The 26,679-nt window shown below is 45.4% G+C and overlaps 1 protein-coding gene across 2 annotated transcripts in view; it reads left to right on the top strand.

Annotated features, from left to right (window-relative positions):
• Nucleotides 1-26,679, top strand: part of CASQ2 (calsequestrin 2) — a 67,526-nt gene that overhangs the window by 32,907 nt on the left and 7,940 nt on the right. The window contains exons 5-9 of one of the 2 annotated variants that reach the window (XM_040999015.1): nucleotides 6,075-6,148; nucleotides 12,746-12,876; nucleotides 14,585-14,630; nucleotides 16,789-16,797; nucleotides 19,762-19,816. In XM_040999015.1, the coding sequence (XP_040854949.1) occupies nucleotides 6,075-6,148; nucleotides 12,746-12,876; nucleotides 14,585-14,630; nucleotides 16,789-16,797; nucleotides 19,762-19,816 (315 nt within the window). The remainder of the gene's footprint in view (nucleotides 1-6,074; nucleotides 6,149-12,745; nucleotides 12,877-14,584; nucleotides 14,631-16,788; nucleotides 16,798-19,761; nucleotides 19,817-26,679) is intronic. The other variant, XM_040999014.1, reaches the window with a different exon arrangement.

The following is a 26,679-nucleotide window of genomic DNA, read 5'->3' as shown; positions in this document are numbered from 1 at the left end:
TGGCTGAGAGCATGGTGGTGGGGTGGGGGAGTCAGGAACAGGTGCCAGGAAGGGCAATTGCTGGAGCACATTTTTTAAAACTGCCCAGGCTGCCAAAGCATTCAGATTTTTTTTTTTAAGGCTTGAATTTCATATAGTTTTTTTTCTTTGCTCAAAATATATTATATTCTAGTCATAATAATAGCTGTGAACTTGTTTAGTTTTCTTTTTTTAAAAAATTCATATATCTAAGGTAAAGGGAATATCGAGGGAGAAGCCCCAGCTAGTCTCCCACCAACCCAGGTTCCCGGATGTGGGACATGCTCTGAGATCCTTGCTCAAGTGGTTTTGATAGTTCACCAACCATGAATCGCTGCCATTCCCGCCACTCCAGGCATGATGAGGTTGTTGAAGAATCCACTGATTGACATAGTCCACCATAGAGTCTCCATTTGTCCAGTGTTTCGCTGCCAACATATAGCTGAGGTGGTGGATTGACCTGTCTTTCATCTTTTCTCGGTTAGGGTTCTGAGTCTGCCATTTTGATTGGGGAGAGCCCCCAAAAAACTTTGAGGTGTTCCCAGACCAGATTCTTGTATGTACTAGCAAGTATAGGGCCCAGCACAGTCCATTGCCCCGATCAGCTGGTGGTTGCAATCGCTGGATTGGTTTTGTTCTCAGCCCTGACTTCCACTGGAACAATGGGTGTTATAGTCCGGCCTGGTTCTGCCCCATACACACTCAGCCTTCACACAAACCAGTGGGAGCTGCAGCCTAGTCTGAGCGACCCACAATAACCCCCACCAGGCCCACTCCCTGGTTTGCCAGTATGTGTAGCAGACTAGTCCAGTCTGTCCCATATCCAATTTGGCTCTGGTACATGTTGAAGGGTATTGAAGCTTAGATCCATCTAACCAGCTCAATTATTCAGCCCTCACGGATATTGTTGAGTGCCTCTCTGTCTAGCCACTCCAGCCCCTGTCCTAGTTTTTTTTTTCCCCCTCCCATGGGAGTGGTAACCCAAGAGGAAGGAGCCCACTGTTTCCCTCCCAGGTCTCTCTCACTCCCAGATTGTGCACTCTCCAGGTGGTTCTGTGGTTAGACTTGACAGTATTAGCCCCTAGTGCCAGCTTCTGCTGCAGCTAAGCCCCAACAACCCCCATCCACTCTAAATTATCTTTGCACCAGTAGGAATAATCTGCCCATCCTGGCTTTTCCCTGATCTGGTCCACATGAGGCGTACAGGTGCTGTAGCCCTGCTTAGTTTGGTTTGTCCCCATCCCAGCTCATGCTCTCTAGCGGGAGTAGCTGTCCAGCAAGGGAACCACCCCTTATTCCCCTACCAGCTCTGCCCCTCCCTTCCTGGTTTTCACGTGTGCTGGTTGGGTGCTGCAGTCACATCTGGCACAGGTAACCTCACCTTGGCATTCTGTGTTGTGTACTGCAAAGCATTCAGATTTTGCCTGGTTTTTCAACCTTGTTGGGGAGAAAGAATTAGAGGAGGTAGGTTTAACTATGAAATAGAATCTGGTAACATTCTTATGTGTAGGTGGTGCAAATGTGGGCTACTTGGAAAATTTCCTAGAAACCCCCAAATATTTTGAAATTGTTGGCAAAACCGTTCCTTTACTCAATCTGTCTGCTAGCATCCTGACTCCTCATTAACAACACATTCATTTTCTTTCTTCCATGCCCCGACTTAAATCTCTTCTCATTTGCCTCCTGAAAATCTTCATCAACAATGGTTAACATCACTGTGTCAGGGAAAACTGGCAGACAGGGTGCTGCCCAGCTCTTGCTTGAGCAATTTTCCCGAAGTCCATATTGGATACTCTGGGATATTTCTGCCCCTTCTACTTTGTCCTCTTTGTTTCCTTTCCTTCCATTTTCCTTTTCACTTGCCAGTTCCTCTCGCATTGTTTTCATCTTACATGATTTTCCCCCTCCCTCACTAAACTCAACATGACAGGTCAAGATTGAGACAAGGCAAGATGAGGAGAAAGAGCATATTGTTCAATGTCTTCCTTCTTCTGTCCTATACCACCAAGCTTCACTCCACTGAATGGAACACATATCATATGGCAGGGTCTAAGCTAGGAGCATTACAGCCACCATAATTGTATTCCTGCATTCCTGTAAGTAGCTGACATCATCATCTACATTGCAATGATAATGAAAAGTAGGGGACAAAAAGGACTGATGAACTCACCCACCCAGTAAGATAATGGAGCCAAGATTGAAATCTCACAAATCAGAATTTTGAGTTAGAACACTTAATTGCTATATTATATACTTTTTTTAAAAAATTATTTATTTGAAAGGCAAAGTTAGAGAGAGAAAAAGAGAAAGAGAGAGAGATCCTTTGTTCACTGGTTCACTTCCTAAAAGGTCTTAGTAGCTAAAAATTGGGCTGATCAGAAGCCAGGCTCTTCTTCTAAGTCTCCCATCAGGATGGCAGGGCCAAAAGCCTTGGGTCATCCTCTGCGGCTTTCCCAGACCATTATCAAGGAACTGGGTTAGAAGTGGAGCAGCCCAGACTTGAATCAGTACCCACATGTTATGCCAGAGCTGCAAGCAATGACTTGACATGCTATGCACAGAGCCAGCCCCTGGGCTATGCTTTCAAGAATTTGTGAATTTTTTCAGTTCCCCAACATACATAAAATATTATAATGCTCTACAGTACACAACTGGGGCAGAATAAACTAGAAGGGATTTCAGTTTATTTAGCTTTCATTATAATATAATAAAAAAATACAAACTAGCAGGAAATGCATCACATGTTTTACTGTAACTGATTTTGAGGTAAAATATTCTTAGATTTTGGATCAAAATCTCATATTTGCTTCTATAACACATATTTTTGTATTAGATTGTGGATTTAAAATGCAATTCCTGATCAATATTTTAAATGATGACCTAACTCTTCAGTTCTTGATGTTCACCATTGATAAGAGATTCACACATATGGATGGTGGCAAATGGATGAACAGCACAAACTGATTTTTCTTTGATTGTTGAACATTCTTTTCTTGACACTGGACATAATTTAGATGCTTCAGTCTTGAAATTATCCTTCAAGGGCGTGAGCATTCTTTCAATCCGATGATTCTTGCTTTCCACTAAAAGATAGAATGTTCTACCATTTGCAACAAAATGGTACCAACTAGAGTTCATTATATTCACAGAAATAAGCCAGTCTCAAGAGGGTGAACATAGATATTGTCTTTGATATAAGGCAAACTTCATACAAAATACAGAACAGTAGATTTGTAGGTAAATATGTATATACATGTATTTCTCTAGAGCAACTGTATAATGGAGGCAAGAAATCCATGAAGTGAAGATACATAGTTGTATGCATCTCAACTCCTGAGTAAAAGACAGATTGCCAATGAAACTTAAATATATCTTGACAATAGGATGCCTACAATGTCATGATACACTTAATAGCAGAATGATGGACTTGTGACTGTTGCTAAAGGACTATACTATTGTTATAATATAGGAGACAACAATGGGAGAAAGTGGGAATGTGGAAGGTGGAAGGGGAAGCTATATCATGCAAAATAAAAAAATTTTAAAAAGTTATAATGTTCACATTCCTTGTGGTAAGCTGAATTCCTTGTGACAAAGCAAACTAATTTTCATATTATCATGTTTCAAAAACTATAATAAAGCTTTCCTTTGAGAATACACAAACACTGTTCTACTAGTCTTACTAATTATTCTTCACATCTAAACTATAAAATTACCAGTAAGCTCTTTCAGCTTCATTTTAAAGGCTGGAGTTTTGCTTTTAAGCTAATAAACCCTGTCAGCATACTATTTCACAGAGGCCTTACAACTTTCCATTGAGCTCATTCAGATGTTCAGCCTGGGCCAGCATTGTTGAAATCACTAATGATATTTTAAAATTTTTTCTACATGAATATACTTTACAATGTAGCTTGTAATTCAACTCTTAGCTGATAGATCCTTAATAAAATTATTCTTGTCTAGTTCATCTGCTTTAGTGCAAAACAACAGAGCCAGGCTTTTTGATCGCATATCAACATTGCCAGCTGAAAAGAGGAGGGTGGATGCAGGCTTAGATGTCATTAAAGGCATCTGTTCATATAACAGCCTTTTGTATGATACCTAGATGCATGGAAAACCCTTCATATGACAGTGCTTTCCTGTGAATGTGTGTTGCTGGCATCTATGAAAGGTTGTTGGAAAGAACTCAAGGTCAAGTCTTCTTATCACTTTATTAGTACATGACTTTGGACAGTTTTCAAATCTGTCCTGATGTGTACACCTATTTTTTAAAATTTCTCTTTCCTAATAAGCAGGATGGGTTCTTCTTTGAAGACAGATGCTCCTATTCCAAGTATTTATCCCTAGGGTTTCTATCTGGTGCTTCTTAACCACCTAGTTGCTAAAGCTTGATATCCTCACATGCAGTGTGAGCAATCCTGAGAAGTGGGGACGAGAGCTGAGGGGATGCTAAGGAGAGTCTTTAGCCAGCTGGAGTCTGGGGGCTGAGTTTTAAGGAGTTTGAGTGGAGGGACAGGGAAGAAACTGGCCAGCCAGGCAGAACCTAGAGAGATCTAAAGGCTAGCAGAAGAGAAATAAGACCAGTGGTGGTGAGTACAGGGAAGGTCCTGGAAGCCACAGCTCCGTGGGCAAGGCTCAATGTTCAGCCACAGCTTGAAGCTCTAACCTGGGAAGTCACCTTATTCCATCTTTCATCTTAAAAGCAATGAACACAAGCACTCCAAGAGAAGCAGGGCTGCCAGATGGTTTGCTGTCGGGGTGGCAGTTCATGGAGGCAAGGAGGGCTAGCCAAGGGCACGAGAACTGAGGAAGAGGGAATGGGAAATTCTAATGGGACCCACGACTGCTTTGGATCAACTCTGGCAATGTTTTAGCCATTTCACCCTTTCACCTTCCCTCTCTGTTTGCTCTTTAAATACTTCCAAACATTTTCTTATCTCTACTCAACCCTCCACTAACTCTCAAGAAACAGGAAATCCTGTCTTACTACCAATCACTTTTTTGAGGATGCATTTCTGGGAGCAGGTATACACAGATGCAGGTATTGTACATTTTCAACCTTTGTCTCAAGTGTTTGCAGCACTTACCTCCATCAGACAAGGACTGTAGTGCTGCTGAACCTTTTAAGGATCCATAGTCCTCTCTTGGCTGAGAGCATTTTGAGATCCGTGTCTTTGTGCCAGTCATCTTGGTAATTCCTGGGTCAGCGTTCTAAGAATAAATGTCACTATACTCTTAGAAACGTCTGAATGGTCCAAAATTTTCTTGCAAGCTTTATACTCACACTTGTGAGAGTTAAAGAATATGGAATTCCATGAGATGGCAAGAGGTCACTCATATCAAGAAAATCATTAGCTCATCAACTCTCAGAACTTTAGAATTCAGAAAAATCACCACCACTATTCCCATTACCTTCCCATCTCAGGCATGAATATGAGCATATTTACCACATACCTGTCTATGTGTATCAAGACACAGCATTCCCATGCTTGCATGATCTCATACCTACCAAGCGGACTTAAGTTTGGGGCCAGAATCAAGCCTGGGCTTGACCGAATTTAAATAAACTTCTCAAGTGATCAAAGAGAGAAAGATTGATAATAGATATGATTCATCGATAATGTAAGTCCTGCTAAGAAGTTTAAAATATTTCTTGATTGAGGTTACTTTATTCAGTAAGATGAATGCCCTTTTAGGTTCACACTCTCTCTAGAGGGCACAGTTATCACTAGCAGTGAGTCTGAGTGAGACTTTCTATTGATTTAAAGTTTTAGATGCCTTCCCCTCGCCCCTTTCCTTTCTCGGTCTCCTCTGTTTTCTGCTTTCCACCTATGATCTTCATAAGCCTGTGGTGCATAGGTCTTCTCCAACCAGTTCCGACTTCATGGGGTCAACCACAGGCTCTGAAGGTGTCATAACCACCTGTCTAAATAGTGACTATTAAATAGTGACATGACCAGGATTAGTTGGCTTTCCACTGTCTCTACATCACTTTAAGAGAAGACTATTTGGTGTTCAACTTAAAAATATCTCTCCCTTTCACCTTTTCCTTGTAGATTACAAGGCTTTTGAGGAAGCAGCTGAGCACTTCCAGCCCTACATCAAGTTTTTTGCCACCTTTGACAAAGGGGTAAGAGCATACAAAACCCTAAATTAAACATTTTTCTAGACATGAAAGATTAAACTTGGAACTTGCTAATGTTTTTTTTCTCTTTGAGGAGAATGTTAATCGTCTGCCTTTTGCCTCTTTCTCCAGAACTGCTGAAAGCATATCAATAAATCACTACTAGGTGAGACAGGAGTGCTAAGATGGTTAAACTGGATGTGAAGGTATTTCTAAGAACATCCAATAAAAAGTGATGAATCTCCTCTTATCTTGCCATACATGGAGGCTGTAAATCTACAGTGTGCTGGGACCCCGAGTCACTAATTTCTTTTTCCCAGATACCCTTGCCCTTCCTGTGGTTGGTTACCTGTTCCTTCCACTGGACTAGGAGGGGGAGGAGCATAACCATGTACAGCCCTGGTGCTTTAGAAAATGATCCTTGTTTTTAGGAGTTATCAGTGATGTGTGCTTCTTAACAATCTGGTTACTCTTTATTTTCTGAATGTGGCAAGCAATTTCATAAGCTGAAGAACAGAAGAGATAGATCTGAAGTACCATAATTGATTGGGAGTCTGGTGTCAGAGTATTCTGGATCCTGCCACTACTGAAGTGGCTATTTTATTGAGTGCTTTTTCTATGTTGAGTACAATCTGATATATTACATCTTTGTCATTGCTAATCCTTTGAACAACCTTTTAAGGTAAGAACTTTCACTTCCCAGAGAGAAAAGGTAGGTTTGGAGCACATGAAATAATTCCCAGGCTCTTCAGTGAGTTAGTGATAGCACTGAGATCCCAATATCAGGCTTAGAGCCCAAATCTGTGCCCTTCCCTCTGTACCATGCCATTGCATAGAAGACCTGACATTGAGATTTAGAGTTCACAACACACACACACACACACACACACACACACACATGAATACACACCCAGGTGGAAATCTTAATTACCATCTTTCCCAGAAGAAATAAATCAGATATTTGGTCAAATTAGGCAGAAAGTGGTCTACTGAAGACTGAAGCAGTGCACCTGCACGTTTATCCTATGAAGTAGTCTGCGAAAAATGAGAGGAAGCCAGAAGGTGCTGATGCGTGGGAAGCAGAGAAAAGGCCTGCTTGAAAGAGTCTGTATTCAACTCACACATGTATTGAACCACTTCTGAGGACATAGCCCTTGATTTAGAGCCTGAAAACCGAACGAAAGGTCTATAATTTCAGTAACATCAGACAAACTTGAAAGTTGGCCCTAATTGGCTGGATTAGCGTTGAGAGAGATCAGGAACAAAAGTGCAGAAAAGAATAATGACAGTTATCTACTATAAGATAGTATGACCATCTGCTAAGTGTTCTGTGTTGAGAGTAACACAGACTTTCCCATTTCATTCCCTCAGCACTGCTGTGAAAGGGGGAATTAGCATTCTCATTCTACAGGGAACAAAATTGAGGCATTGAGAAATTAAATGACTAGCTCACAGTCACATAGTTAATGAGTAGTGAAGCGAGATATGATTGCAGCTCAGCCTGACTTAAAAGTCAATGTCATGATCTACTGTGCTCCAGAAAAAGCAGCAATTTGATCAAATGCAGCAAAAGCTAGCCAGCTAATTGCTATTGGTAGTAAAGGAGCAGTCCTCTAGGCCCACGAGGAGGCCATGGGAGGTTAGGACAGGATATTTTTTCCATTATTACTATTATTATTATTTCTGTGTCTGGGGTAACGGGAGAAATAAAGGGAGAAGCCACACCCATCCTCCCATCCATCCCAGGGTCCCCGATGTGGGGCATGCTGCAAGAGTCCTGCTCAAGTGGTTTTGATAGTTCAGCAGTTCTGAATTGCTGCCAGTCTCGCCATTCCAAGCACAAGGAAATCTCTCCAGAATCCACTGACTGACATAGATCACCTTAGAGGCTCCATTTCCCTGGACATGATATTTTAAATAGAAAGAGAGATGCCTTACTTCTCAGAAGGAAGGTTCTATTTCAAGTTCATTAGCACCAGACGGATGCTAATCTAACTATATGGCTTCATGCCTTCATTTAAACAGGCCTACTCAGTTCTTTTTTTTAAAGATGTATTTATTTTATTGGAAAGGAAGATGTACAAAGAAGAGGAGAGACAGAAAGGAAGATCTTCCATCCAATGATTCACTCTCCAAGTGGATGCAACAGCCAGTGCTGCACCGATCCGAAGCCAGGAGCTTCCTCCAGGTCTCCCATGTGGGTGCAGGGTCCCAAGGATTCCTCGACTGCTTTCCCAAGGCCACAAGCAGGGAGCTGGATGGGAAGTGATGCTGCCGGGATTAGAACCAGTGCCCATATAGGATTGCGGCATGTTCAAGAGGAGGACCTTAACCATTATGTTATCGCTCCGGGCCGCTACTCAGCTTTTTTAAAAGTTCATAGTATATCCTTTTTTTCTAAAAAAAAATTTCATTTATTTATTTGAAAATCGGAGTTATAGAGAGAAGAGGGGAGAGGGAGAAAGAGAGAGGAAGAGAGAGGAGAATTGTCCATTGCTGGTTCACCCCCTAGATGGCCACAGTGTCCGGGACTGGACCAGGCCAAAGTCAGGAACCAGGAACTTCATTTGTCTTCCACATGGATGACAGGAGCCGCAACACTTGGGCCATGTTTCATTGTTTTTGCTATGGTGTAGGTAGAGAACTGGGTAAAAAGTGGAGCAGGCATGAACTGGTGCCCATATAGAATACCAACATCACAGTTGGCCACTTTACCCACTAGGCCACAATGCTGGACCCAGAATAATCCTTTCTTGTAGAACTACAACACCATGAACCAGGTCTGTTACTGGGATTCCACCCTGGCTACAGTAGGCTCTGCTTAACAGTTATTCAATAAATGAATAAATAAAGGCTTCCATTAGTCAGATCTCCCAGTCTGTACCATGTAATATTCAATGATAGTCCTTAGAGGTGTAGGAGGGCCCCTTTCCCCCACCTCTGGTGGTGGTGGGGTGAGAGGAAGGAAACCTGTGGGAGGTGTTCTTCAGGTGATGACCCAGTTTTATGTGCATAGGCTTAGCCCTGTGCTTCCAAGCAATGGCATTCAGGGGTCAGTGATCACCACCACACTCACATACCCATGCAGTCACAGACATGCATACACATACTCACACACATATGTACTCACACACACATACATTCCCATACATAATGTATGCACACATATACACACTCATGTACCCACACACCCAAGCAACACGCATGCGCATACAAACTCACACTGATACACAGTCACACACATACATGCACATTCCCACACATATTCATGACACACACATACTCACACCTATGCACTCACACTCATTCACACATACTCACACACACATATGTACTCACATAATACACACTCATGCATACACTCACACACAAATACACATACTCTCACATGCATACACACTCATACATGCACCCACACATGCCCACATGTACTCACACACATACACACTCACACATGCACTCATGCACTTACATGCTCACTCACTGCACACTATCCTACTTGATTTGACTGCTATTCTGATGAACTGCTTCTCATATTCAGGGAGCCTTAATTAAGGAAGACTTCAATGATGGGGTTGGGTGGCAAATTTATGGAAACAACTCAGAAAAAGTTGTGCAGTATCAATACAGTGTTTACAGTGAATGTGTGAAGCTGGCCTGGTGGCATAGCAGGTTGAACTGCTGCCCAGGACACCAACATCCCATATGAATGCCAATTTGAGCTCCAACTCCTCCACTTCCAACCCAGCGCTCTGCTAATGCACCTGGAAAAGCAGTGGAAAATGGCCTGAGTGCTTGGGCCCAGCCACACATGTGGGAAACCCAGGTGGAGTTCTAGGCTCCTGGTTTGGGCATGCCCAGCACCAGCCATTTTAGCCATTTGGGGAGTGAACCAGCAGAAGGAAGATTCTTGTTCTCTCTCTCTCTCTGTCTCTGCAACTCTACCTTTAAACAAGCAAATAAATTTTTAAAAAATACATATAGATATGTACATACTCCTTTCTTTGCACTGTAAGGTGGGAGTTACTTTTGAATAAAAAGTATAATAATCATTCTTACCTCCCACACTCAAAGGGAAGATGTAATGCAGTATTAAATCCAGCCTTTGCAACCGTGCCTCACACATCATGTGTTTGTTGCCGTTACTGTCTCTACTCATCCTGTCACTTGCTGCTTCATGTTAGCAGTTTCCTGGCTCCAAGAACCCATAATAACTGAGCACAAACAACTGCAGTCCAATGTCATTTCCCAGTCCATGCCAACGTTGGTCCGACTTTGCACAGGGCAATGTATGAACACAGACACTGGATACATGTTTGCTGCTCCCCCGCCCACCACTCCTTCATCACCACCACCGTCTGCCCCTGAGAAGAGGGCACAAACATGAGAAAAGTGCCACACCCTCTCTTTTAAAACAAAGCTGATATGACAGTCCCATCTCCCTTGATTGACTGTATCTCCTAACCTGGCTGTTTGCTGTAGCCGTGAGTGGGACACTGGGATTTTTCTCTTTGAAGCACTGGAAGCGACGTCTTTTGACATAGAGTGATGTGGAATTAACCAGCATTGATTAGAAAAACCACATGAAGCCCTTAGAATGCCCCTCCTTGTGTAAGAGCTTATGTAACACTCATTCCTCTCCCTCCCAGATTAGTCACAGTCGCCTGGGTCACTGGGTCACACACCATGGGTTGCCACCACAAGGCGCCAGCTCTTACACGATCCCTCTGTAGTTTCAAGGGAGCTACTGTTCATCCTTGTGCTTCTTGGCCCACAGCTCTGAACTAGAAAGAGAATGGTGTTTGGTTTTTTTATAGAGCATGGCACATTCCAGACCTCTCAAGTCATTTCATACAGAGAGGACCTGACTCCAATGCCCATGCAGGCGAACACAGCAACAAGTGGACTGTGTGGCTGTTTGAATCAGGGGAGAAATGTCTTCCTGTCTGTGGGCTTGTTCCCTCAGTGCTTTGTCTGTTAGATGATGGGCTTGCTGGAGACATCCAGTGTTAGCGCCGAGGAGCCTGCATTCAGGGTAGCTGCTCCTCGTTGAACAGTGCCAGATGGTTGGGCAGTTCCCAGGGTCTGCCAAACCATCACACAAGCCTGCTACTGAGCTTTAGCCCTGGGACCAGTGCTTCAATCCAGATAGCAGTAAGAACAGAATCAATAGGTTGACTTCAGAATCTGTGTATCTATCTGCATGCTTTTAAGGTTGCCATAACAGCCTGTTCTATCAAAATAGGTTCTGGGCTGGTGTGATGGCTCAATTGGCTAATCATCTATCTGCAAGCAATGGCATCCCATATGGTCCCCAATTTGTGTCCCAGCTGCTCCACTTCCAATCCAGCTCCTGGCTGATGATCTGGAAAAGCAGTGGAAGACAGCCTAAAGCCTTGGGACCGTGCATAGGAGACCTGGAGAAGGTTCCTGGCTTCACACCAGCTGAGTTTTGGCCATTGCAGCCTTTTGGGGGAATGAGCCAGTGGCTAGGAGATTTTTTTTTCTTTGTCTCTCTCTATAAAATATACCTTTCTAATAAGAATAATAAATAAATCTTAAAAAACCAAATTGGTTCAGTTGAATCCATATAACTTAGGTCAGTAGACATGCTGTGCTGGCAATTATGTACTCCTCCAGACCTAGCAAGGATCTCCTCTAGTGAGACTCCAGCAAATGGTGCTCCATGATTCTCAAGGCAGCACACTCCATCCTTACTATCGAATTAGTAAGCCTTTATCTTTTTCAAATGACAATAGAAACATCTTTTAGTGCATTTTCCTATGAACTTTAAAAACAATGCTTACTCATTTACTTTCATCTACTGGGAAACGTAGCATGGCAGAAAGATAGATAAAAATAAAAACAGAGGTAGAGATAGGTAGAGAAAGAGAGAGAATCTTCTATCTGCTGCTTCACTCACTCTCCAAATGTCTGCAATAGTCAAAGCTGGACTCAGTTGAAGTCAGGAGCTTAGAATTCTAACTGGGGAAATAGGGACCCAAACATTTAAGCCATCTTCTGCTCTGCCCTCACCCCCATCCCGTCCCAGGATACACCAGCAGGAAGCTGGAGCAGAAGCAAAGTAACTACACTCGAACCAGTATTCTGATATGGGATGCAGGCATCCTCAAAAGGTGGTCTAATCTACTGTGAAACTGCATTTGTTTCCTCTCAACATACCCAAACACAAACATGTTGCAGTTCCGTGCACAGTAGAGAGATAGCAACCACACCAGCCCAGACAGCATCACACCAGCCCAGAACCTATTTTGATAGAACAGGCTGTTATGGCAACCTTAAAAGCATGCAGATAGATATGCAAATCACTTTTCCCATTTTTCTCTCGAATTGCTCCCTGACCCTATTTGACTCTCATTTATTGAGGCTTTTTCTCCCTCTCCTTTGAGCACACAAGCGGAAAGATCCAACCCAGTTCATAGATGGTGACAACAGGATATTCCTTTAACATTTAGTTAAAATTGTACATGCACCTTCCTGTCTTTGCGGAGAACACACTCACACACCACTTACATGGCCAATCTCTTGCTCTGGCAAGCTGCCATCAAACCAACTGCTATCTTCTTTCTCTCTACCACACAGGTTGCAAAGAAACTGTCCCTGAAGATGAATGAAGTTGATTTCTATGAGCCATTTATGGATGAGCCTGTTCCTATCCCCGACAAACCTTATACAGAAGAAGAGCTGGTGGAGTTTGTGAAGGAACACCAGAGGTACCAGAGATGGCAGGCCACCGGTGGGAGTCTGGGGTCTGTGACATGGGGCATTTTGGTGCCACCAAGAACAAGGAGCTCAGCGGCATGGCTCTGTGAGGCACTCATAAAGAGCAGGATGCTGTTTCATTTTCTGAATATGGATCCATACTTGCAAACAGTTAGACCCTCTCCCTCCAGTTAGTGAACTTTGTCTGAGGAAGATAGAAGTAAAATCCTATATCAATCATCCTTGTGATTTAGTGAAAGCATCCTACATGCCAAACACCATGCCAAGTACTTTATGAAAACTATTTTATCTCATCTCAGGATCATGGGATAATTATTACTCCAATTTGCAGATCAAGAAGTTGAACCCAGCGTAGCAGAGTAATTAATCATAGAATTTCTGGGAGAGGAATATTTAATACCATTCAGAGTAGCTCCAGCAGGGTCAGTTTTTTGTTTTTGTTTTTTTTTTTTTTTTTTTCAGTAAAGGACCAGGCAGTAGATATTTCAAACTCTGTGGCAAGAGCCACAATGGTATGCGTTGTGACTTTGTAACTGTGCAATTGTAGTGTGGAAGCAGCCACAGATTGTATGGAAATAAGTGAGTGTGTGTGCATCATGGACTAAGTTTATTTACAAAAACAAGAAACACCGGTTGAATCTGGTCTGCTGGCTATACTTTGCTAAACCCTGCAAGGGACGATAGGGGAACATGGAATGTAATAGTGCACTTACTGCCTCAGCCAGCCACCCTTCCCACATATGCACAGGTGTGTTCATTGAACCCAGACCACCATGATTGTTCACTTGGAACAAGCAAATATTAATCTGTTTGAACACTATAAGCCAAAGGTAGGAAATAGTGAGCTATGCACAAACTGTAAGACTGCCCCATTAAAATCATTTTATGTAGCTTTTATTTATTTGAATGAGAAGGGTAAGAGAGAGAGACAGAGACAGAGAGAGCATAACTATTGATTTATGCCCCAAATTTCTACACCTGCTGGGGCTAGGACAGGCCAAAGCCATGGACCAGGACCTCAGTCCAGATCTCCTAAAAGTATGACAGCAACCTAGTCACTTGAGCCATCGTCTCTTCAGGGTCTGCAGTGGCAAGAAGTTGGAGTTAGGGTCTGGAGCCAGTTATACCAAACTCGGGTACTGCAATGTGGGACATGGGTGTTGTCACTAGTGTCGTTTGAATTTGGTTGCAAAAACAGAATATATACTCATTTACTGGTAATATTCATTTTCTATAAACTTTGTGAGGGGCATTCATCTAACTATTTTTTGCTGTCCCCCAAATTCCCAAAGAGCCTTTGATGGCTGATCCTGATGAGAAAACAAAGGCCATTCTAGGGAAACCAAGACTCCATGTATTCTCTCTCCCATTTCCTCATTCTGGGCCTGCTCTGGGCAGTCATGGAGTGCCCCTCTCTGTGAGGTGGGAAGTGGCTCCTTGGGAGTGAGCTGACCTATGGCCTCTGACTCACCATATGGGCTTCATGCTCCAAGGGGCAAATGGGTCTATGAAATACTAAGCGGCTTTGGTCCGGTGTCTGTCTGACACAGCTGGGTTTACCAGTTCTGCTCCCTTGAGTTGAGAGGAAGTGAGTTTCCAGGGTTTCATCATACTCTTGCAAAGCAACCAACATCTCATTGTACATTTCATGGCACTGAGGGATCTCGACTTAGGGAAGCCTCTCGTTTAATCTTTCAGACCCACTCTACGACGTCTGCGCCCAGAAGATATGTTTGAAACCTGGGTAAGAAGGAGACAAACTCTTCCCTTTGTAGAGACGTGGACATCTCCCCTCCCCTCACCCTGCCCCACAAATCCCAAAAGAGTGCTTGCGTTTAGATGCCCAGATGCACATGATGTCTTATTCAGCTGGAGTGGACATTCAGAAGGTGGCATATTTAACACAAGGACCACACCTTGCTCAACTGCCATCCAGCTGACTGCAGATTCAATGGTAGCCTCTTGCATGCAGTGTTCTCTGGCTGTGTTCATGTCCCACTGTGTCTACTGGCAGCCATTCATGGGCCACCAGAGACCCCGGGAAGCAGAGTGAAAGGAGCTCAGGCCATAAAGTGGTAGACACCTGAGTTCAAGTTTAGAACCTGTCACTTACTATCTTTGTGTCTTACACCAAGTCATGTGATGGGACTTTTATAAGGATGAGTGACATAAAGAATGCACAACATGATTCATGAATAATGACCATATTTTAAAGTCTCTTCTCAAGGAAGTGCAAGTGACTGAGACAGCTTATTGCTGTGCATTACGGAAGGATATGGCAGGTAGTTCAAAATGGTGTGATAAAGAGACCCGAGGACGTAATGACTCCACCCCACCTCAACTGCACACGAGATTTCATAACAGCACAACTAAACTGTGTGGAACACTTGCCACGGCGTTTCCCATGCCCTGTCATGCAGACCCATTCACAGCTCTGCAACGCATTGCAACTTTAAAACAAGCTTGAGTTTAGTCCCAATGTGTGAGGAAGAGAAGCCAATGATCAAGTAATTTAGGTTCGAAAACAGTGCTAATGTTAGGATTGAGAGTCAGGCTGTTGGGAGGCAACACTGGCATACTCTCCAGTAGCCAAGGCCCCGTCAGGAACCATTTGGGAGAAACGGGTTGACATGGAAGCACTATTTGCTTCTTTCCTTCACCATCTGAAGCAACAGATGATGAAAATGTGCCAGGGACGATTTGACTGGCATGTGAAATAACAATAACAAAAGGGCACAAGATTGGTTTTAAAAGTAACATTCCTTTTTAAATTTGATTTTGTTTTTCATTATACTTTCTGACCTGAAAAAAAAGTAGTGCAAAAAATTCTCTTCAGTAATCACAGTTTTTCCAGATGTTAATACTGTATTACTTTACCATTGTCATGTTATCTATCTGTACATTTTATACTATTTAAAAGATTTGCTTGTTTAAGAGGCAGAGTTACAGAGATAGCGGAGGAGAGAGAGAGAGGGAGAAATAGAGCGCATCAGCTGAATCAGTCCCCAAATGCCTGCAAGACCAGGGGATGGCAGGTGGAAGCCAGGAGCCTGAAACTCCATCCAGGTCTCCCTCTTGGGTGCAAAGACTTGGCCATCTCTGCTGCTTTCCCAGGTACATTAGCAGGGAGCTGGATCAGAAGCAGTGCAATTAGGACAAGAGCCAGTCTACAACAGATGCTGGCATTGCTAGCATTGCAGGTGGTGGCTCAACTTGCTGTACCATAAGGCCAGCCCCAATATTTCTAATCCTTATTAAATTATATAAATTAATATATTAAATTATATCAATTATATAAATTAAATTAGATAATTATAAATTATATGATCAATTATATAAATTATTAAATTATATAATCCTTATAAATTACATAATTACTGCACTATCTGAAAGTAAGTGGCAGTCATAATTCCTCTACACCCACAAATACTTCAAGTATTTTGTAAAAACAAGATCTTTCTCCCATAGATTCACATTTACCAAAATCAGGAAATTATTGTGGAGAAAATTCTCCTTGCAGTTTCTACCTTCAATCTTGGCAAATGGTCCATCAGAGTTCTTGGCAATAACCACAGGGGTTAGCAGATGCTTCTAAAAGAGCCATTTCCCTCTTATAAGAGCACAGTGCTTCCCAGATGGGCCAGAGACTCCCGGGCAGCCCTTTCATCACTCCTATCCATAGGGGCTTTTGCAACACGAATCAGCCTTAAGACATCATGCTAACCCAGTCTGTTCACCATTGGAAAGCAGGGGAATCCGGAGGAAGGTCATCACCAAGGTCACTCTGTAATTTCCAGTTTGTGGTGGGATCTAGTAGTTGGCCAGTTTACATATGGGCCTCTTTCATTTTCCTTCAACATGAAAGCTACTGTTCCTATTTTGTGATGTTTCCTTGGAGGGAGGGGTCGGGGGTGGAGGGGCAATTGATTCACAGAGCTCGATCTTCCCTGTGATTGCTGGTGAGAAAGAAAGGTTCTGACTGCTGTGCTTTTCATGTTTGTGCTCCCCACCCCTGGCCCCCACCTCTGTGTACTGAAATCCTAGCTCCAAAGTGGTGATGTTAGGAAGTGGGGCACTGGAAGGTGACTGGGCCTCTGCCTGCATGATTGGTAGCATGATTGGCATCACTATTGCTTATAAAAGAGACTGTCTTGCCGCCTCTGCCACGTGAGGATGCAGGTAGAGAGTGCCCTTTGTGAACCAGAAAGCGTGCCTTCCCCAGACAGCGAGTTTGCTGGGGCTTTGAGCTTGGACATCGCAAGCCCTAGAACTTCAGAAATAAGTGTCTGTTGGTTATAAGACACTCAGCACATGGTATTTTGTCACAGGAGCTCAGATGCATGAAGTGGGGCTTTGGGACCAGACAGAAGTGGCTTGCATCCCACTCGTCTCACTACTGGCTGTACGACTTTATATAAGTCATGTAATTCTTTTGGATTTAAACAGGAATACAAGTAGCATTTGAGACTTAGAGATAAGGTGCTTAGAAGGAATTCACGCACAAAAAAGTTTAAACAACAGATATTGTCACCATTATGTCAATGTTGTTCATCTAAGGTATAATCCCTTCCCTTGGAGACTTGCCAGCTAGTTGAGGGGAAACAAGAAGATTGCTGCAATTTTAAAAGAGTTTTCTAAGGCAATGTGATCTAAAGACCAAATGAGTCATGGGGCTTGCAAAGGTTGTAGACTCAAAGAAAGCCCTTGACTTGGTCCTGGGACTTCAGTCTGCTCCTCACGGTGGTCAGAAAGCTCTTCCTCACCCCTGTAAATGTGGGTGTCTCTGGGTAACCCCAAGTCCTGGCTTGTCCTTGAGTTCCTTCTCTGCGAGTTTATGACTGAAAATGCTGGCACTTCCCATGTGCCAGCTTCTTTGCAGGTGTGTGTGCTTTGAGACACACACAAGGAGACACTCCAGCTTTTTGGCTGTAATTCTCTATTCAGGGATGCTCTCAAGTCTGGGAATGACATGTGTATTACAGGCTGCCTTCTAGAAAACTCACACAGATTCTTAATTTTAAAATCAATTTCCAATCACGTTCTGGAAGGGCACACAGAAATGAAGTGTGCTTTGCAGAGTTCAGAGAGCTCACTTCCAACGGATGGCAGGAGACGGACACAGGGCAGTCTGATGAGAACTGATCAAGGCATTGTGTCTGGCGGTGACAGCAAAAGTAAGACAGTGAAACCTCAGACTCGCCTTCTGGCTGCTGTTGGATTCGTGTAGTGAACCTGCGCACACACGCACACACAAATACACACACACACACACACACACACACACATCTCTAAAATTCAATTCCCTGGAGACTCTGACTGAAGCAGTGCCTCCTCTCTTGTTCTTAATAATAATATTTTCCATTTAACCTCTCCTAGAATTTTTGGAGGTTTTGTCCATTCCTAACTGAAAAGCAAAAAAAAAAAAAATTAGCATTTAGATAGGATTGTATCAGCATTAAAATCAATTGAAATGGAAGCTAAGATGGAGGGGGGCAGTGGTGAGGGGGAATTTTTCTCCATATGGTGCCTCTGTGATGACAATCAGGGTGCCCAGGAAATACCATGCCCCTTGTCAGCCATAATCAGTATTTGATTGGCTTTATCCCTGCATGCCATGCTTCCCTCCCACACACACATCTCTGCTTCCCTGGAGGATCACGTTGCTCACAACAAAGGCACCACCAAACTCCCACTTCTCCCTTCCCAGGAACAGTCAATGCGAAGGAGACCCAAGGCAGGCAGTCCTGCCTGTCCAGGATGCAGTGGCATGAAATGCCCCTCACGTGGTCCCCATGGGCCTGAACTGTCTCTGATTTTCTCCTTGCCCTAGCCTCTACAGCCATAGCCACTCATCTCAGTCACACATCCTCTGCTTCCCCCAGGCTCAAATTCTAGATCCTTCCTGGACCTCCCACACCACCCCTTCCCACCTGGAGAGTGGCCAACAAGAAAGATGTCCCCTACCCACTACATGGCTGCCATTTCTTTAATCTGTGGTGCTGGTAGAATCCAACAAAGAAGTGCTACATTTGCATTTTTTTCAAAAACATTGATTTGCTTAATGGAAATCTAGAATTAAAGACACAGACAAAAAGAGGGAGATCTCCCATCTGCTGGTTCACTTCCCCAAATGGCTGTAATAGCCAGAACCAGGAGACAAAAATTCCATGCAGGTCTCCCACATGAGTGCAGGGTCCCAAGTACTTGGGTCATCTCTCACTGATTTCCCAGGCACACACTGGCAGGGAGCTGGATGGGAAGTAGAGCAGTAGGGACTTCAGTTGTCACTTATAGAAGACGCTGGCACCATAAGCAGTGACCTCACCTCACATCATCCTTGTGTGAACATTGCCGACCACACCCTGACACTGACAGCAGAGATGCTGTGATGCCCACTTGGTGGGTAGGCAGGATTCTAGCGGCAGCATTCAAGAGTTTCACAGTGCAGTGCACGGCCCTTGTGTCCACTGACCCAGACCTTGGTCGCTGCCTGCACCGCAACCCTTTACAGTGCCTGCTGCCCTGGCAGCACCCTAGCAGCCAGCCCCACTTTCTTCCTCATCTTGTCTTTTGCTACTGTTCTCCTGGACTCATCAGATCACCTGGAGTGAGACCTCACTTACTGATGGTGCCTTGAGTGTAGTTGGCATTTTCCTGTCTTGCAACCCCATCTGTCCAACACTCCACGTGTTCCTGCCTGTTGCTCCCCAGCTCCCCTTCCTCAGTGTGCAGTGGGACCTGTTCTGTGCCTCTGTGACCACTCCCCATCAGCACCTCTGCCCCCTCCCCTTTTCCATCCCAGTCGCTGAGCCACTGTCTGGCTCACTCCTGTCTCTGCATTTGGGAGAGTAACCATAGATTTGTTCCTACTACAGGAAGATGATCTGAACGGGATCCACATTGTGGCTTTTGCGGAGAAGAGTGACCCAGGTAGGCAACTCCCAATATTGCTCTTTCAGGCCTTCAGCAAGGAATCACTTCTCACCTTAGTCAGGCCTTTCTCCAGCGAGGCCCATCTACAAGACAAATGCAAGCTGTTGGGCACCCCCTGGTGGTCACCTGCTAGAGATGCTTTGATTATGCACCTGGCTAAGGGAGGAGAGTGTAAACAAATCAGAAAGTCAAACATTTTTGCCACCTGCCCCAAATGGGAAGCTACAAACTTGGGAGTGTATTTGAGACTCCCTGGATTTGCAGGGTGCATGCGTGTGCGAGCCCTCTTCTCACATTGCAAGTTTATTTACCAATCTTCTGATCCAGCCTCTATCAATCATGGTCCTACCTGAAAATAATAACAAACACATCCTGTGATCTGTTCGATAATAACTGCGCATCAGAGACTGGAGGGGAGGCAGTTCCCCTACATGATGAGAACGGGCAAAACAGGAAGTGTGTGTTATTTATGAAAGGCCAACAGCTGCTCACTAATCTCACTCTGCCCAGCACTGGGGCGCACTGAAGCGCGGGAGAAATTAAACCTGCAGGTAGGAGAATGCTACTGTCTTGTGGCGGTGCTCTGGAAGACCCAGAACACCCAAGGGAACTGAAGAAGTGCAGTCTCAGAGACCTGAGACAATTTAGAACATAGGCAGAGGGTGTCAGGGTAGCTTGGCCTTGGCCTGAGAGGTGCCTGGACAGGGATTCCCAGACCTGAGTGCACTGAGCTGCAAGCACCAGGGACACCGCTGCCTGGCTGAGATCCTGCCTTCAGGAAAGATGATCTCTACCATGTACTGAGCAGGCTCTGAGGCACCGTTCACTGTGTGAACCATGGCTCTAGACAATGGACTGTACCTGGATGTGTCAGAGCACTGTGCTTCTTGCATACTCCCAGGAGGAGGTCCAGAGGCGACTGAATCTGTATGGAGCAGAAAGTGGAAACTCACATAGGCTGACAGGCTGAAACACAGTTAACGGCATGAGGGACAATCTCTCTTCATTGATATGTCCATGGCCCTTTCATAGCACCGTGGCACATGGCAGATGTTCAGCAATGTGTGCTGGGGAGGTGAGGAGAAAATCAGATGCTTGGCCACGATGAGACCCAAATGCCCCATATCAGACCAGCCATTTTTAGGGTGTGGGTTTGCCCCATAGTTTCTTACAGAGCAAAACCAAATTAAAAAAAATCATGCCATCCTCGGAATAGAGAAATGATCCATATAGATGAGTAAAAGTGTACAATTCAGTGGTTTTAGAACATTGATCATGAATCCCAAACAGTTGTCATCCCCTCCCAATCTCATCACCGCCCCGGATGTAACAACCACTAATGACTCCATAGATTAGCCTAATATAGAAATTTATGTAAGTGCCATTTGTGTCGCCACCTTTCACTTAGCATATCTTCAAGTGTATTCAGGACACTCTGGCCTCTGTATCCACATCTGCAGAGTTAACAACTGACACAGCTGTGGCCTTCGGTGGGTGTGCCTGTACTGAACGTGGTCAGACTTTTTCCTTGTCATTATTTCTTAAACAACACAGCCTAACTATGACTTACACAGCATTTACACCGTGTTAGGTATTTGAGGTGATCTAGAAATGACGTAAAGCACACAGGAAGATGTGCCCAGACCCCATATAAATGCTAAGCCATTTTACAGCAGGGACGTAAGCATCTGTAGATTCTGGTAGCTGCAAGGGATCCTGGAAGCAAAGGATGACTGTATACATAGGATGTATTGAGATTTCATTCTTTATGGCTAAGTAATGGTCCATCATCTCAGAATCCAATGTATGCACCGAATGGTCTGAGGGCTTCTCATCATTCAGTTGTTGAAACGCCCGTTGGCATGCCAGGTTATCAATAAGGCATCCGTAGAGTTGGGAGAACTTTGAAGGTAGACTGAATCCTTCTTCCCCACCCACAAAACCAGTGTGAATGCAGCTTCTTTCTGCTGATGTTGACCCCTGCTCTGTCCCTGGAGGGGAAAACAGCCATGGAAGCCAGTTGCTTAGGGTTTACAAGCTGTAATTAAACAGGATCAGATCCCTGGTGTGTGTGAACAGAGACTTTACCATGGGCTGGTAGCCTTCCCCACCCTACCTGCCCCCTTCCAAGATTGCAGGGAGGCCTGTCTGGCTCTCTGAAACAATGGAACAAAGAGGCCTCCGTCACACTGCAGGAACCTGTTTGACGGAGATTGCTGCTGTAATGAATCAAGCTGCTGAAACCGCTTCCACCTCCTCCCTGTGCAAACATCTCTGGGCCTGGGCCTGAAGCTGTTTCTTTCTGCAAAGGAGCCCAAGCTGGGACTTGTTAAGGAAGCTGGAGGCAGTGCACCCAGGGGAGGGTGGGACCAGCTTGAGCCCTGAAAGCGCTCTCATTTGGGGCAGAGAGAGGCTGGCCACTTGGAGCTGGAAAGGGGAATGGTCTCAGTGAAAGCCCCCCAATGACCATGCTTAGTCGGTGACTGACCCACAAGGCACTAATGTGTAACCCTGGGCCAGGCTACAGCATTAGGAAGGTCATTCCTGCACAGGTCTTCACATACCTTTTCTCTTACTCACAAGTTACAGCCCGCCAGTTGCCCCAGCCAGACTCCTACTCAACCACCCAAGGAAGAAGATGATAAACCCAGGAAATGAAGGCAGGTCTTAAAGAGCTAGTGGTATGGAGGAGTTTGGTGGAGACAACCTCATGTAGCATCTGCAGCCTCTTGGGTGATGTGTGTGTTGCACTTTCAGCGGAGGACAGTGCGTCTGCAAGAGGAAGGGCCTCCCAGGGCTCTCCCTGCACCTGAGCTGAGCTGCAGCTCAGCTCCTCAACTTTCTGCGCATGCCCAAAGTGATGAAGGCCCCAGTGATATCACTCGCTGAGTGCTCATAGCATACCGCACCTCCCTAAGGGAGGCACTGGGTTTCTACATTTGTTTCTTCAAAAGATTTGTTTTAAACGTTTCTTAATGTATTTGAAAGACAGAGTGACAGAAAAAGAGAGAGAAGAGATCTTTCATGAGCTATCTTACTCCCCAAATACCAGTAACAGCCAGGGCTGGCCTAGGTTGAAGCCAGCCAGGACCCAGGAGCTCCATCAGTGTCTCCTACATGAGTGGCAGGGCTTCAGGCACGGGGACCATCTCCCACTGCATTAGCAAGGAGCTGGATTGCAAGCTGGGGGAGCTTAACCTGCTACACTCCAAAATTGGCCTTAATGGATAATTTTTTGATGGATAATTACACTTACATTTACAGGGTACAGAATGATGTTTCCATAAACAGCTAGGTTGGGTAAAGAAGGGATGCTATTTTTCATTCCCATTTCACAACTAAGCAAGCTGAACTCGAGAGGGCTTAACTCACTGGAAAGCAGTGCAATTAGAATTAAACTGGGAGCTGACTGACTCCCTGCCTCCCCAAACCCTACCCACCTCAGCCTACACAGTGAGTGCATCTGAACCACCCATTTGCTTTTCCCCACCTCTGTCATGGGCCACATCTCCATCCCCCTGACATTTGTCAGCCAAGAGAATCAGAATCATGGGTGATCAATGCTGTGCCCACCACCCTAGGGTTAGCAGGTTAGCACGAACACGAGACTAGATTTCCCCAGGACTCTTGCAGGGGTACCGTCCATGCTGTCATACCCCATCCTTAGCAGTGGGCCAGCCTGCACAGGTACAGCCCACGTGCTGTGCAGGAGGCAAGAGGCACACTCTGGGAGAGCGGGAGGAGAGTACAGGTTGGTGAGACGAGAACAGAGCCACCGCGGCACATGAATGCATCATGAATGAAGCAAAGCTGGTCCTTCTCCCATTTTCCACTGATGTCTCTAGCCTGGGACTCTCAGAGGACAGAGTAGCAGCAACAAACACCTCTCCTCTCTCAGCACTTCTGTCCTGGGGTAGGCCAATTATGAGTGGCCAAGGATGGCCGTGCTTTCCCAGGGAGCAGGCAGCATCTGTTCTCATGCCGTAGCATGCAGTCTATCCCTCTTTGAGTTCTCACTGTGGTACTTGCTAGATGGCCGGCTGAGGGCATTTCTCAGGCCTCCTGCTCTTGCAGGTTGCCTGGACGTGCTGCAACTCTTAGTCCACAAAGCCTACTGTCTGACATCTCCCGGGCCAGAGCTGATTCTAAATGAATGGCTCCCGGTATAAGACCTGACATCTTTATGACACAGGGAGAAAGGCACACACCTGACAGGTATTCTTCCAGGTCCCGGGAGCATTAGCACTCCTGAGCTGGTATCAGCGGCAGCCCCGTGATGACTGTCCCTAAGTCCCAGCCCTGCCCAAGCTGCCACTGCATCTGGTTCTGCTACAATGTTTTGGATCAGTTGTCTCACCTGGGGATGGCTAGCTGCTTCTTTGAGCTTTCACAGTTAAATGTGGCACATCAAATGCAACCTTCGGTTCTTACTGGGTTTTGAATGTTGTTCCCAGCACTTGTCCTGGGTCAATGCATGTTCTCTTCATAGCAGTGCTACAGGGCAGCAGCTGTTACTTCTGTGCCCAGTGCAGGGACACATACATGGATCCATCCATGAATCCATCCATCCATGGTTCCACTCCTCATCACTGCTAAGCCTGGGACACATGCACCTTTCCCATTTGGGAGCTTGGCTCCCAAAACAGCTGTGCCTGGTCTGGCACTGGTTCCCCAGGACTCAGGGGAAAGTTCCTTCCCACCAGGCCATGCTAGGGGAGCAGGTAGGATAATCACCAGCTTTTCCTCCCACAGAACTCAGCAACCCAGAGGGCACTACTGCCGTGGGAAGTGTGGCCGCTTGCAGGACCCTGGGCCCTGGTTCAGAGGCCCGCAGGAAAGGTACTGCAACTCTCAGGGCTCAGGCTCCTTTGAACGTCCACTGGTGTCTGAGACTTTATGCCCTCACATCACGTGGTGGCTGCGGGGAGATGTGTGGTCCCCACTGCTTTATGCAGAGTGCAAGGACTGCCCACCAGCACTGAACGTGCCCAGGCCTAGCCTTGACACAGAGCCTGGCCACTTCCAGCTCCCCACTCGAGGAACGGAGACAGTAGCACCATGGGAAGGGTACCATGACTTCAAAGGTGACTTCTTCAGTAGAGTGCAGAGCTTAGCATGCTCCGCCAGCTCTGCCACACGCTTGCCTGAGATGTTGGGTGTGTCATGTCAGCCTGTGGTCGCAATACAGGAGCTAGTGCTGACAAGGGGCTATGTACACAAGCTCACAATGAGGAGAAAGTGGGTTTGTAACTTTCCATCTTGAAAGATGAATACATGTGAGACCAGTTTGGCTGCCTTCCCTTGGCTTTCCCAGATGCATTCGTGTCAGTTTAGACAGCTCTGCACTGCAGGCTGGGGGCTGGAGACGGGAGAGCCTCCGAGGTGGTACACCTTGAGTCAGGAGGTTGAGAGGGAGCCACTGCCTTTTAAACAAAGATTGAGTTATTTTTATTTGTAAAGCAGAATCACAGAGAGAAGCAGAGACAGAGAGAGAAGTTTTCCATCTGCTGATCCACTCTACAAATGACCACAATGGCCAGAGCTGGGCCAGTCTGAAACCAGGTGCAAGGAGCTTCTTCTGAGTCTCCCATATAGATGCAGGAGCCAAAGCCCCTGGGCCTTTCTCCTCTGCTTTCCCAAGTCCTTAACAGGGAGCTGGATCAGAAATGGAGTAGCCACGACACAAATCCGGTGCCCATATGGGATGTCAGTGTTGCAGGTGGAGGCTTAACCTTTGGAACCACAGTGTAGGCCCCAGAGCTGCTGTTTTCTGTACCCAAGAACCAAGCCTTGCTTCATCCTCCAGGTATGAAGGCAGGTTGCTCCCTGCCGAACCTGCTGGCATCACCATCTCATGGCATCACTTCCTGGGAGTATCATTCCAGCCATGGGAGTCCATGAATTTAAGATACATGAGGGGTGGGAGCACATGGGCGAAGCTGCTCTCCTGCCTTCTCATGTTTAGTCAACATCGAGGCCAAATACCTTATTGTGTGCAAAGCAACTGAGTGCTTCTTGAACTCCCTCAAGTTACAAGCACCTCGGAGAGTGCTTGCCATCACCCCCATCACTCCCATTGTACAGACGAAAAAACAAGACATTCACAACCTTGTCCCAGCTCAGGCAGATAACACGTGCCCAGGGTTGGAGCCAGAGTCATTGGACCCCATGCTCTGAGCGTCTAAGTGTCCTTCCTGCTGGGTTACCTCCCTGAAGAATGAGCTCCGTTCTGTTATTGAAAATACCCAGAGATGTAGATGGTCATTTGTTGCCTGTTCCCTCCCCAGGAAGCGGAAGAGCTGCCCTTGGATGGGAAGGAAACTGCTCTGGCTTAAATGTCAGCCTGATTTATTAGTTCATTCTAAGCCTTCCTTCCTCCTCCAAAGACACACCGATCATTTGCCTCACAGAAACCCTTACCTATTCTTAAAAATGGGCATTCAGCCATACTGCTGACTTCTCTTGTGTAGGCAAAAGCCCAAGTCCATTTGATTCTTCTTGCAGAAACAAATTTGTAATCTTTTACTCCTTCTCATTTCTAGACCTGCTTCAGTATGCAGAATAGGATGAAGTGTGCATGTTTTTGTGCATAGCATTCCTTTGCATAAATGCTAACACTGTACAAAATTTTCCCATCCGACAACCCCGGGTCAGGCTGCTGTAGCCAGAGTGTGATTCTCATTGCAGTTCTTGCCCCTCTATCACTCTGCACGCTGCTTTTCCTTCATGTGAAGCCGACACAGGTGGCTCTTTATTGAACTTCGTGTCTGTGTGGTTGAATTCCATCCTTTCTGTGAGCTTTGGGTTTGTCAGGCTCACATGAAGCTTGAGTCATATCATCCAGAGATGATTGGCATTAT

This window comes from Ochotona curzoniae, unplaced genomic scaffold, assembly GCF_017591425.1.
Source record: "Ochotona curzoniae isolate NIBS_2020 unplaced genomic scaffold, NIBS_Ocur_1.0 scaffold_1037, whole genome shotgun sequence".
NCBI lineage: Eukaryota > Metazoa > Chordata > Mammalia > Lagomorpha > Ochotonidae > Ochotona > Ochotona curzoniae.
The sequence above is the reverse complement of the archived record's forward strand: the minus strand, read 5'-3'. Positions and strand labels throughout refer to the sequence as shown.